Consider the following 14,071-nt stretch of genomic DNA (forward strand, 5'->3'; position numbering starts at 1 on the left):
CCTCCTTTTACTGCTACAGGAAAGATAACACTACACTCATTTCTCAGCTGCAAAATAGCTTATTCAAGATTACAATGAATTAATAAGGCATACATAAATAGAGTCCATATGTTGCCTGTCAACTAAGTAACTTATTTTTTTTAAAATAACATCATAAGAAGAGTGGTGACATAAAGTGCTTGTTGTACAGGAACCTGAGAAAAAGGCAACAGCAGACACTGAAAGTCCGAAACACTGGAGGCGTTATTGGAAAGCTCAGCTGAATTAATGTTTGTTTGACTTGGCGAAGGTTTGCCACTTGCCAGTTTATTATTAGCTTGGACTTGTCTATCACCTCATAAAAGTCAGATGAAATTAAGATGGAGCTACATTTTGGAAAATATTTTTAATAAACACATGGTCAAACGAAAGGTTAAAATATACATTGTTTGAAAATAAGGAAGTTAAAATTAAGAAGGCTTGGGGAGAGCTGTGAGAAGCCAGGAGCCCACTAGCACTGAGGCTGGGGCGGAGAGAGGGTGCTGCCATACAGACACGCCGTCTCCCCCCTGCTCCCTCTGCAAGCCGAACTTTTCCTGCTCTGCAAAGTTTTGGCGTGATGCACTGAAGGCTTGGGCCTGCCATTACTTTGTCGAGATATGAGTTAAAAGACCCTGTGTGGTGGATTTTAGGCAGGAAGGGACAGACACAGGATGGCTGGGGAAAATCAACCCCATGATGCACAGGCCCCAGGAGAGAAGCCATGAGCCCAGTCGGCTCCTATGCACCAAGGCCACCGTGCAACACAGCCACCGGGGAGGGTGACCCTCCGCCTGGAACCCCCCATATTTGCTGCACCCACTGTTCCTCAGCTTCAGGATGAACCAAGCTCCCCTGGGGAGCGGGAACACCTGAGGCACGGCCTAGCCCCCCTATGCTCAGAGACCATGTGATGGCAGGTCCCATCCTGCCCTGGGGTGATGGCTGCGGTGCCTCGGGTGCCAGCTATGGAAGCTGAAATGATTCTTTATTCATCAAGCAGTGCAAGCATGTAGTTAACTCTTTAAATGTCACACGCATGCTAAAAATAATACAATTAAAAATTACAAAATTAGTATACAGCTGTACAATTATTAGCAAGAGTATCTTTAGCAGAGCCCTGTTTAACTATGCAATGCTGCTTTTCAGGCTTAACTGACTTTATCTCTTTATTTTGATTTATTGCACTTTTCCTCATCTCCGCTAGGAGATTTGGGAGACTATCCAGCCTTTTTTAGCATAAAAGAGAAAAAAATAGAAATAATCTTTCACAAAATAAAATTGAATTCATGAGACAGAAGGCACACAAAAATGGGCTTTGGGCACCTAACTCTGCAGCTGTCTCATTGAGGCAGAAAGGTTTCTAGGGAGAAGCAATATTATTTATGTCCAGTTGGTCAAGGAGCAAAAGTCTGGGCCAGCACAGAACATGGACTTTAATGTGTTCATCACTCTTACAGGGTCACGAAAACAAAGCTTAACTTCACTTTAGTATTCCAGTAGGGGAAGTGGTAAGGAGGAGGAAAAACAGCCTGGGAAAGGCTGAGGTGACTGTGAGTACATCCAAAAGAAGATATGTGGATAAGTTAGGTGGAAATTAGGTTAATGCAAGAGCATTGCTCAGATTAGGCAGAACAAAATTAGGTGATGGTGAGAACAGCACACCACAAAGTGGACAGGCTTGCACCACTTCTCAGCTTTGCAAATCTCCCTCTTACTTATCAGCATCTCCGCCTGAGAAGTAGGGTAGTGTTTTCTACAGCCAAGTAGCATCTCCCATCCATCCAAAATGGATCACTGCTGGGATCTACTATGACATTCTCCATGCCTAGTAACCTTTAAATGTAAGAATACAAAGAGGATGACCTAAAAATACTGGGACACAACAATGCTTCATGGAGCCTAATCCAGTAAGCAAAACCAGATGTCTGGGGAACGATGCAAGATACATCAAAAAATACTACCATCTGCTACTGTTCAGCCTCCAAACGTTTTTGACTCAATGACTTACTAAGCCAAACAGGGTAGCTCTACATTTGGTGACTGACACAAACTTCTCTCCTGTAAACTGCTCCAGTTTCCACTTCAGCCTTCAGCACCTACAACATCCTTTGCCAGTAGATTCCACAAGTCTTTTGCTGTTTGCATAAAGATTTCCCCCCCCTTCTTTTTTTAATACAGCTCCCGCTAGCCTCATTTGATGTTCCTTGCTTCATCATCTCTTCATATAAAGGAATACTTGGTCACTATTTTGACTTTCCTGCATCACTCAAATATAGAGGCCTTTGTTAAAAACATGGTAACCTTTATGTATCAGTCATGTCATTCCCATGTTGAAGTCTTAAGCTATTTTGTTCATTGTCCAAACCCATTCATTTGATCATTGTTACTAGCTCTCATCTTTACTGTCATGGGTAACTCTCCATCATCAGCATTATTTGTTACTCCATCGCTTACCTTTCTCTGTTCAAATAATTTGCAAAGACATTCAGGAGCAAGTCCAAGCACAGATCTCTGCAGAGTTCAACGGACTTCCTCTTTTCACTGTGAAAGCTATTTACTCTGACTGTTCCGTGTCTTCTGATGGCACAATGTCCACATTGTCCATGCGAGATCCTCTTTCTTAGCCTGTGTCTACTTAGTTTCATTTGAGGCTTTTGAAAGGAATTCCAACAAAGATTTCTAGAAATTCAAATAGCCTATATAAAAAAGATAACTTGCTGACCCAAAAAATAATCTTTGTAGTTGGTAAGGCAAGATTCTTTCATAAAAGCCATGTTGACTTACCCAAAAGGACAGCTTTACCCACATGGCTGCTAATTCTATTTTTGTTCTCATGAGCTGGTATTTCACATATTCCACGTTAGTGCCTCATTCTGCTGCTGAAGCCAAACTACTAAGGAAATGCATGATAAATTCAAATATGTTGGAATGTTAATTTGTTTGTATTATTAATGGTTAAATGTAACTTCTTATAAGCAGCCACAAATGCATTAATGATTTAGGGAAAACACCTGTCTATTTCTTATAATCACTATTTCAACCACCCACAAAAGCACATGTCAATCATGTGAAAGGCAAGCATCTAAAAATTATCATATCTGTAATCTCTGTGGAGCACATTAATCCTATTTACTTTGAGAAATACGATGTTCATAATCAAAGTCTGCTTTTCAGTCTTTTGCCAAACAGTTCGAGATTGCAAGTGAGAAGTTAGCCTTTAACTTCAGTTTCAGCTCTAGGGATATCAATTTCTTTGGCCTCCTGACCATCCTTCCACTGCTGCAGGCTTCATGCTGGAATTCCTGCAGATAAGGAACCTCTGGTATGATGCCCTTGACATTTGGTTGCAAATCTTGACTGTTTTGGAGGGGGCTGGGGAGAGGGCTGAAACGCTTGTCCTTGGCCTGAGGCACCTAGCATGGGCCTCAAGATTTTTGCTGTGTATCTCACTTCAGTGAATTGTTTTTTCAGCTTTATTTCCTGCAGAAACAAACTGCTACCCTGTCTGCTTGTGCATGAACGTGCAAATGCAATTTCATAATGAAGCATAGTACTTACAAATCCCCGACATATTAGAAAAACATTGTCAATATTATCAGTTCACAAAGTGTGGAAACTGAAAACAATTCCTTCCCAGGGAAAGAAGCACCTGGTTCAATTAATGGATTACATATTTGAAGTTCACAGCTACAGATTGCTTTCTCTAAACATGGTCTTTGGAAGAGACGGAGCGTTAGGAAATAGTTCTGCAAGGGAATGGGAAAAAATTTGATTCCAGTGTATTTTCTCCTCATTTTCTACTAGGTTATTTTAAGCCAACATTGTAACATCTCAGCATTTCATGAGAAGCTAAAATTTTGTATTACATATTAAGATGCTTTTAAAAATAAAAACAGTAGCTCAGAGATGATACTACATGGCAGGGGGTATTTTACATTAAAATATTCATCATAGTAAACTGGCTTTTTACCTTTAGCTACTTTAACACTGAAAATTAAGCCAAAGACTGATGCAACTGTAATACAGTGTTTGTGAACAAAAAGATTCTGAAGTTTAAATAATTTGGTGGTTTTTTTTTTTGTTTGTTTGTTTTTTTTTTAGGATTATATAAGAATCAAAAGAGTTTATAGATTTAAGCAAGACTCCTTAGAGCTGGTCAACTATCATTCATACATACAACCATTTAACCGAAAAGAGTTAAACATTCAGACAAGTTTTATTTTTCTTTTTCAAAACTTTATTAGGTAGACGTTACTAGATGACATTGTAAAACCCCTTTTGTGCAAGTGAACAAACTCTACAGCATATGGCTTCCCACAAGTCATTAAATCCACAACCCCCCTCCCTCCTATTTCTCAATATTGACTCTAAGACAGGTGGAGTGCATTCAAATGCTACCTTGCATTCTTCCATTTCGTCATGGGGAAGCACTTTTTCAGTCTGTTGGTAACAGGGGCTGGGGATATCAGTGTAAGTGGAAGGAATGCCTTTAAAGGAAACAAAGTACTGTAAGTTTTGACTTACAAACTTCACTCTTTATATGGAAACCAGATTAATTGCAGAGTCTTTTAAATTAAACTGCCTCCCATGGATGTGATCGTATTTAGCAAAGTGAAGCAGTACAGAGACATACCTACTACTGAATACTAGTGAGGTAATATTTTGAAAATAAAACTGTTAAAAAATTCACTTACTTTCAAAAGGTCCTGTCCAGCAGGACAAACATTGGCAGAACACCTTCCCTTGTATCCATGCATGTACATGTGCATATACAACCTGTGTCTACTATAGCTTTTTAAAGAACAGGATTTTAGTTATACATTCATCAGGACAAGTTTAAAAATCAGACATTACTACGGTAGATTCAACAGAAGACTTCAGTGAACCATCTCTAGACCTCTTAAATTAAAAAGGCACTCTGAAGAGGGCAGCAAGAAATAATCCTTACAAAACACTGACGTGAACTAAAGCAGCCACAAAGGTAGCACACTCAACAGTGATTGGTATACATTTAGAATACCAACTTGAAGATGGATTATCAGTAAAATATTGCCCGAGACTACTGAATATTTTTGTCAAGTTATTACAGCATGAAGACCATTGTTGCAATACTATGCAAAAAAAAAATACAGTTATCAGCTAATTGCAAGAGAAAGATAATGGGAAACTTCTTCATTATTTGGTTGTGTTCCTGCTGGTTTTAAGAGAGAAGAATTTAAGGGAATAACTTTTTTAAATGAACAGTAACTCATAAGATTGAAGAATTATTTTGATACATGGTGCCTCCAATTCAATGGGTTATAGAATGACTTAGTTAATGCCTAATCATTGGAGATAATACTGAAATAAAAGTTAAGATATCTGTAAGAGTGATAATTCACTCATAATTTTATTACAGCATGGCTCCCATCACCAAAACCTTCTGATATGCAAGCTGAATCCTGATTAAATGCTTTCATTTGATGCTTCATGAAGAGATAACACTGCAAGTAACAGCTATATTACTAATGAAGAACTTGTGGGGGTGTGGGAGGGGGCCGCTGGGGAAAGCCTCTTCTACACTTCTGAAAAACTCACAATTTCAGGAGAAGGTTCCAAGAGATACTCTTCTCATCTTAATTTCTCCCTCTGTTCTTTCCTTCCTTCACAAATTCTTAGTGGGGGAAACTGAACATAGTAAAACCATTTTATGATTATGAAACTACAATAGATGGATGTTCTGAGCATAATTTTTCATCTTATTCCCCCCATTATTATCTCAATTACCTTCTGATAATTACCTTTTTATAACTTCAATAATTTTTAAAATATATTTTCTATCAGCAGTTCATATAATTAAAGATAATTTTAGAAAAGTAGCTTATTCTTGGCACCTGGCTTCCAATAAATGGACAAATTGGGAGCAATGTTAGTAAGAAAAAAACCCAGGTCCTTTAGAAAATGTAGATCTTAAAAGGTAACATCCCACTGTCTTCTGGGAAAGGAAGTAATCCCAGTAGAAGAAACAAACCCTACAGTATCCATTTTGAAGCCATCTGAAGATGGTAGAGCAATAACTACTTTTGCAGATCACACTTCCCAGTATGCAATGGAGGGCTGGGCAGAGATCCCAGAGCTGCTCCACCAAGCTTGTTTGATGGTTTACTCCATCGAGATACCCAAACCCTAGAGAAACTACCAACTTATATTAACAGGATACATTAGTTCAGGTTGGATACCACTGAAATGCTGTTACACTGCTCTGGGCTACAGTGCACCTCTGCACACCTCGCTCCTCAGTGCTTCCACCTTCATCAATTAGTGCAAACAGGGCTTGTTTGAGGGTACACATACCATGGGCTGTGGTCTAACCTAACTGCAGCTGAATTCTCTTCTCCAAAGAAGTTGCATTTCTTTAAGTGGCTGAAAACTCCTATCTGGTTATGCTGGAAGACCCAACTCGTTCTGACAACACATATAAGATGCATTTATGCAGAAGTCTGAAAGGAGACAGGGGGGTGGGGCATGTGGTGTGTAAACAGCAAGGTAGAAAACTCATAAATGAGATCAAGATCATCAGAATTAAAACGGGCATGCCAAATTACTTTTATAGATCATATAAAGATAATTTTTCACTAATGTAACATTTTTCAACTGAGCAAACCAAAATTGGCTACTTTGGCTTTACATGTTGATAGGAGTACATGGAACAGAAATTCTCATATTGCTTTATGGAGGGAAACAAACACTTTTCACTTGTTTCAAGCAATAAGGCACTTACACATTTAAAATTCCTCATTATACAAAACACACTGAATACTGGAATTCAAGCATTGATTACATGGGTATTGCCTACCCGCAGTTTTTATAACTTCTTAGCCATCAAATAAATATACTACAGAAAGTTTGTAATCGCTCATGTGTCCTGTTTGTATGTAGCCCAAATGTGGAGTTAGGAGTTACTTTCTTGATGAACCTGCAGTGTTTTGGCAGCACTCTAGTTGTGCCAGAAGCCTGTAGGATGAAAAGGATCATCTCACTACCCTGACTTCCTGTCATTTAAATTAACGTTATTTTAAAGGGAATTCTTCACCTTAAAATACATAAAAGAGATGGGGCAGGGGAAGATTTCTCATTGAATTATCATGGAATTAAGACAATGTTCAGCTTGGACAACCTCCTCAGAAACATAGATCATATTTTCTTTTTCTCAGCACCTATTATTCTCACTCTACCACAGTCAAAAGAATAAATATCTTAAGAAGTTATTTGGACTCAGATGGTTAGTTATGTAACAAACATGACTGTGCTGTATAATTACATTTAAAAAAATGAAAAGCTCAAAGTCCTGAAGAAAAACGTATTTCAGCATTTTGCATTTAAGTACTTAAAATACAACTAGTATAGCTCAGCAAAGCATTACTGAAATGACTTCTCATGAGACCACATTTTCCAGGTCCAACTTCAGCTGTTTTCACAAGTCATTTTCAAATTACAAAATTCAAAGGAAAAGGAGAGCCTTAGAAATAAAGTGTGTAACAAATAGAAATATGGTAAACATTTTCTTATGAGATGGTAAACACAGTGAAATGTAGATCTACCCCTGTACTCGCAATTTCTGGACATGAAGCAGCAGAATGGAAATTGATATGAAGAACTCTTAAGAGCACATATTTTTATGCAAAAAGATACTCCATGACTAAAGACTGGATCCATCTGCTTACCCAGAACTTGCATAAGGCATGAAAATGTTTCTTGACTGCATCAGCACTTGTATAGGACAAGTTTAAAATATCTCAACAGCTTGTTTGGATTCTGTAAGTAGATTTTCCTTCTGAAAATGAGGTAAATGTGGCATCATATTAGTAACATCATGCTCAGTGACTGTAGGTTAAAATTTCAACAATACTATTTTCAGTCTAACAAGTTTTCAACAAGTTAAACACTGAACGGGGTTAGCATGCCACTGTGTTTAAGCAAGTATGTGCAAAATCCATGTTTATGCTAAAAATATAAAATATTTTTACACAATTTTTCCCGCTTCTGACTTGGATCCATCCAAAACACTTCAGAATATTTTTTCAAGTTTTGATAAGCCAAATAAGCTCCAAAAAGGCTTTCTTTTGCACAATATGCATTTTTAAATAAACTAATTGCTCTTATAATTAATCTCTTTTTATAGATATATTTAGAAACAAACAGCTGGATTCTGCTGAGAAATGTATGTATTTATTTGTTACTAGGGAGTAAGTAACTAAAGCTTACTACACATTTTTACCTTTGAAACCAGAGCATGCACTCCAAGATCAGTTTTCATTTCCCTCCCTTATGGTGTTTCACTGTCGGGCTAAGAGGAGCATCAGTGATTAATTGCTTAATATGAGCACTCCATTCCTTACTAGAGAGAGAATGTATAGATCCTGAGTCTTTATGCACAGAACGACAATGAAGAATGAGCCAGGAAGTCCTGTGTAACTGCAACAGGCTGCATTTGTTAGTTTTATTAAGAAAAAAGTTTGGGCCTGTTGTGTTATAGGTTAGTACTTAAGTGAAAACACCACTAGTCTTGCAGATGAATCAAGTCTAAGCTGTTTTTTCATATAATGGTAGCAAGACAAGCCACCAAATAGATCAGCAACATAACTTTTTAAATGTTTTGTGCCCTCTTTTTCAAATTTATCTGTTAAGTCAAAAAAAAAACATTGAACAGGTACAATTCCAATTCTTACACTGTGCTCATATCTGTTGCACTGAAGAGAGGAGAATTTTAAGATACATTATTTAACACTGCCTATGGATGTTGTTTCTAACTTGAGTGGTGACTCAAAACGTTACAAAAGTCTCTTTACTATATTGAAAACTAGTATTCCTTTCCCTGACAATTTATTTCCTTTAATATAAACGTTGTTTGGAAATTCTTCCCTACTCCCTGCTCTCTCCTGCACTTTTTATTAACCAGCTCTACTATCATTCTGCAAGTAAGAGGATGGGCTCCATGGTAGTTTGCACTTCTTCAGAAGTGAACCAGATTTGCAAGCTCCTGCACAAGGGCTATCAACACGCTTGCAGATTTTTTATCAAAGTATTTGGGGCCAAATTTCATGCTGGCATAAAAATGGGTATGACTTCTCTGGTTTAATGAGGCTATGACTGATCTCAGGAATGACACTGACCTGCTGCAACTATAAGGCTGCAAACTTAAAAGAAACTAAGAAATTATCTCTCTGATAGTTTCCAAAGGATTCTTTGCACTAGCAAAATCAGAGATCTACTATAGCTTATCAAAGTAACAGTAACCCATGGTTCTTACCACAACTTGGAGCTACACAGTTATCATACCAAGCGTTATGAATGACACAAGCTTTGCTCAAGAAACAAACCACCACAACTAAATTTTAAAAAACTCAGAGTCTGCATGACAATCTATTTGGTTATTGAATACGAAACAGTTTCTCAGATCTAACTGGCAAGAGAAACCATTCAAACACTAAAGAATTTGTATCCTCTGACAGAATTACTGCCCTAACTACACACCACTTAACACCGTACGAGCTATGGCAGTTTTTGGAAGAGCAGAAAGCCCCTTGGCTAAAAAGAATACCTGATGGTGATCCAAAATATCCGCTAGTCAAATTGGCAATAGTCCCTGCAGGTTAATATTTTTAATAAAGCAAATCTTCACGTTGATCAAACTTTCAGAAACAATAGATAGATGTAAATTAAAGCAAAACAAAAAACGTTGCATGCCACAAAGAGTTACAAAGTCGGCATCAGTAACATCAAAATCCTCCCTTACTTACACATTTGCACTGCCCCAAAGGAAGATAATAGATCAAAGTGTATTTTAACAATATTTAAAATATATGAATATGCTGTTTATTATAAAGAGGGTGAGAACTGAAGACTTTTTTGTATGTAACTAGAGCATGAGGCTGTTTAGAATTACCCTACCTCTTGCTTGTATTCTTTCTCAGTTTCATCTTCTCACTGGCTAATGGGGATCTGACACAAGTAAAAGCACAATTATTTTCCAGTCACAAGCTCCTGGCTAAGCTCTGCAAACATACCTAACCATGCCCTGAGAGTCCGCAGCACTCAGACTCACCCTGCCCCTGACATGGTCGAGAAGTCCTGAAACTTGACCCAATTAATGAAATACAACTAATTACTTGGAGTGGAGAAAGAGAGCAGGACCAGGTACACGCAGCTCCCACCTCACACCTGCAAAGATACCTCAGTGCCTGGGCAAACCCTTTTCCAGGTGAGCCAGGAATAGAAAGCTGGTGTAGAATGGATTTAAGCATTTCCTAGTCTGAACACCGATATCGGTGAGCAACAACTTCTCACAAGGATAAATAATCTTAAATATTAAATGTGGTGAAAGCAATCCTGATGATCAGCATACAGTAGCACAAAATCTGCCTTTGCAGGCAAATTCAGCTGCTTGCTGAAGCTTTCTTCTAATAAAGATGGAGTAGAACAGTCCGATAGTTTCCATACAGTTATGAAAAAAAGTTTAAATAAAAACATCCTTGAATTGACATACAAAGTTAATTCCATTTCTTTCAAACTGATAAATTAATGCTTGTAAGACAAATGACATGACTTCGATGTATATAAGATTTCCTATGATACGAGATGTTTGAAAGCTAACATTTTACTGAATGAAGTTTTGTACTAAACTACTTCTCATATTTCAGTTGGTTATGCTGTATAATATTGATGAAAAATTGTATTTATGCATTATTCAAGTGAGGATATTTTTAAAGGGATGGAAAAAGACTTCCATATCCCTGTTCTGCCTGGCTCTTGAAATTTTTTCCTCTTCTGCAGAAAAGCAAAAGCACATATTATTGTCATTCTTATTTTTTTTTCTACAGAGAAAGCAAGATCAGATTCAACTTTACAAGGTCAAAGATGCCTCGTTTTTTTATGTGTAGAAAATGAAGAACAATTTCCCTTTGATTTAATCTGTTCCAATAAAATCAAAATGGTCTAGATGAAATGATAATGTAGGAGTCGAGATGTGCGTTCCTTTCCTTTGCCCACAATGATATGTGTTCTGAATATCAATAAGTGCAGATCTATTATCTTCCCTTTTATGCTCTTTATACTAGCATTTTAATTTCAGATCTTGGTGAATTCCCATCAGAAACTGAAAATGGCAAACATGGCAGAGCGAAAACAGCTACAAAACTGTAGGAATATCTCACATACTTATAAAGAACCAGAAAAGAAATTAATCAACTGTATAGTTAATTACAGGTAATCTCAAGTACTAAAATATTCTCAAGTGGAATAGTTTGACACCTCATTATAGACTGCACTGCAAACCCATTCTATCTTTCTCTCTCACTCTCTGAGGTCTGAAGGTTTTTCTAAATAATACAAAAATATCTTCTATTTGACATTTAAAGAAAGGAATAAAAATCCCTGAGTAAGCCAAAGACAACTGATATGTACAGCCTCAGAAAACACGCTCAAAACCAAGACCAATTTTAAGGCAGCTTCCAACCTCAGACAGAACATAAATAGAAAACTGATGTGTCACAGAAGAAGAAATCTAATTAACGGGTGGATTTGCATTGACAATACGCTTTGAACTTTACCTCTAAATGTCATTGCCTCCCCACTTAATTTACAAATCTTAGGTACTATTTCTGCTGTTAGGACAACAGGGTCAACATGCCCTTGAATTCAAATGGAAATATTAGGTACTTGTTGACTACTACGGTGTGCTTGCACGCACTGTTCAACAAGAAAAAAGCCCAAGAAAACAAAACCAGAAGCTGACAGTAGACAAGCATAGTAGCCAACTATGGTAAGTTGATATTTGTGTTTCCAGGTAAACAAAATTCATCAGTTTCTTCCACCCAGGCTTTGAAGTCGAAGTGAGTGTCTTCTAACAGTACTATGTTGGTGGGGCAGAACACTGTTTACTTAGAAGCTACAACTAGATTCAGATTTAATAACAATTTTCAAAGAAAGCGGTGCAAAACACATCCTCTCAAATGATACGCTACTTGCAGACCTAGATTTTGAAGTTTATACACTCTTTGGGACGTTGCCCATATCCCTGCTTCCCTCTCTCCCCATATATACACACATACACATATATATATATATATGTATCTCCAAACACACACTGGGAAAAAAAAAGTACCTTCAACAGTACAAATCTAATCTTCTCTAAGATCAGCTTATATTTTTAAAGTATAAAGTAGATATTTCTCTTATTCAGTTCCTTTCTTTACTGTTTCAGTGTTCTGCTTACACAAATTAATTTTATTCTATTTTTTTCTTCTAAGTTATATTTGTATGATAAATTTGGATTATAACTAAAAGTGAAAAAAACCTCAGTAGCCAAATCATAACTCTGAATTACATTGTTCTTTTGGCCATACACTGAAAAAGAGGCCTGGTGGCAAACAGTGGTACTCTGAAGTTAGGAAAAAGAGCAAGGATAGGTATTCTCTTCAGATTTGTAACATGCCAGGAAGAGAAACACTGGAAGCAGAGAATAAGAATGAAATGGTCCCCTAAAAATTCATGATCCCTCCCTTTAACCAAAATTCACAGATTTTTCCTCATGAGACATCATAAGAATGCTCTAAGGCTTCTGTAGCCTACTTCAAACAAACAAAAAACCAAAATGTGCTGTTTAGGTTATAAAATTTTGTCAATTCGATCTTCACACAGCTAGTGAGTAGCATGTGTATTATATGCCAAGTCAGAACAAAAGAGCAGCTTATTTTCCAGCTTTACCGCATTTCCTGGTACATCCTGCATCATGTTTCATGGATATCTTGGGACAGGACACTGACACCTCTTCTTATCTACACCCTTCACATTCTTTCTGTACTGTGCAAGTTTCAGAATGCTGTTTTCTTCCAACAAATCCATCACCCCCCCAAATCACTATTAATACACTGTTATAAACAAAATACTAAAGCAAAACCAATCAGCATATTCTCAAGTGTGACAGAGCTTCACTACTAAGGATGTTTCCCTCCAAGGCACTGCAGTTTGGAGGGGACAATCTACGCTCTCGCTCACTAGCAGGAGGACTCAGAAGATAACCAGCTGTCGTGCTCTGGCATGTGCCGGGGTTTCGGTATGCTGAACAGAATGCTGTGGGATGGAAGTTATTTACAGAAGTAGTTTTTAATACCAAAAGTAGTATGCTCAGTACACAGTAAGAGTCCAAACACTTCTAAGCATTTCCCCATTAAAGGCCGACACTGAAGTTAAACGGAGCACGTGTTAGCAGTTAAATGCTTTCTTCACAGGCCAAGTCGGTAGTAGAGTTCTGGCTACAATACAGACTTTGATTGTCTAGTTCAGAAACTTAGACTCAAAAACCCCTCCAAAATAATAATTAAAAAACAAAACAAAAAAACCCAAACAAAATGTTTAAAAAGCAGCAGTCAGGGGGTCCATCTTGTTCAGAGTGAACCAGAGCAAAGAGGCTTTCTGGTCTGCAGTAGTGTTTTCGGCTGAGGGAAGATGGCAGGAGATCTCCCATTCTTCTTCTTCCAGGGCGGTGGCTTTGACGCTGTTACCAGCACTGTATTGCTCAGTTGCACAAAGCACATGTAGCCCTTGCAGGACCAGCTCAGTTCAGGTGAGTAAGGTCCATCCTTACCAGGGCATACCTGTCCGTGACCTTTTCCTCTGCTTTTTACAAAGGCAATAGATAGGAAACACAAATAAACCTGCCAAAAGAAGAAAATAAGAAGAAAACCATAATTAAATGCAATCATTTGAGTGTGCATTGTGTTTTTTTTCATTGTACACAGTGTATTCAGATGCAGTTTTCCATGTCTAAAGGGAATTTAGACACAGCATTTGGACAAGCAGAAAAAAAGTATTAATTTGCAACAGTCTGTTTGGTAAGGAGTTAAGCTACACTTTTGGTTTACTTTCAACAAACACCTGCTAATCCTACTCACATCTCTGACAAATTAATTCCCGAAACATGCTCTTTTGTGTAAGATACAAACTTAAAATTTTTAAAAGCACTTCCACAAACCTCAGATCTAGACCCAAAGCTCATTTAACTAAACTAGTT

General features: G+C 37.6%; 1 protein-coding gene across 2 annotated transcripts in view; it reads right to left on the reverse strand.

Annotated features, from left to right (window-relative positions):
* Positions 1-4,270: 4,270 nt before the first annotated feature.
* Positions 4,271-14,071, reverse strand: part of RNF217 (ring finger protein 217) — a 64,628-nt gene continuing 54,827 nt past the window's right edge. For both annotated transcript variants that reach the window (XM_082050117.1, XM_082050116.1), the window contains one exon: positions 4,271-13,715. In XM_082050117.1, coding sequence (XP_081906243.1) covers positions 13,642-13,715 — 74 coding nt within the window. In that variant the 3' untranslated portion in view covers positions 4,271-13,641. The remainder of the gene's footprint in view (positions 13,716-14,071) is intronic.

Source organism: Streptopelia decaocto (assembly GCF_964273445.1).
Source record: "Streptopelia decaocto genome assembly, chromosome: 3".
NCBI classification, from domain to species: domain Eukaryota; kingdom Metazoa; phylum Chordata; class Aves; order Columbiformes; family Columbidae; genus Streptopelia; species Streptopelia decaocto.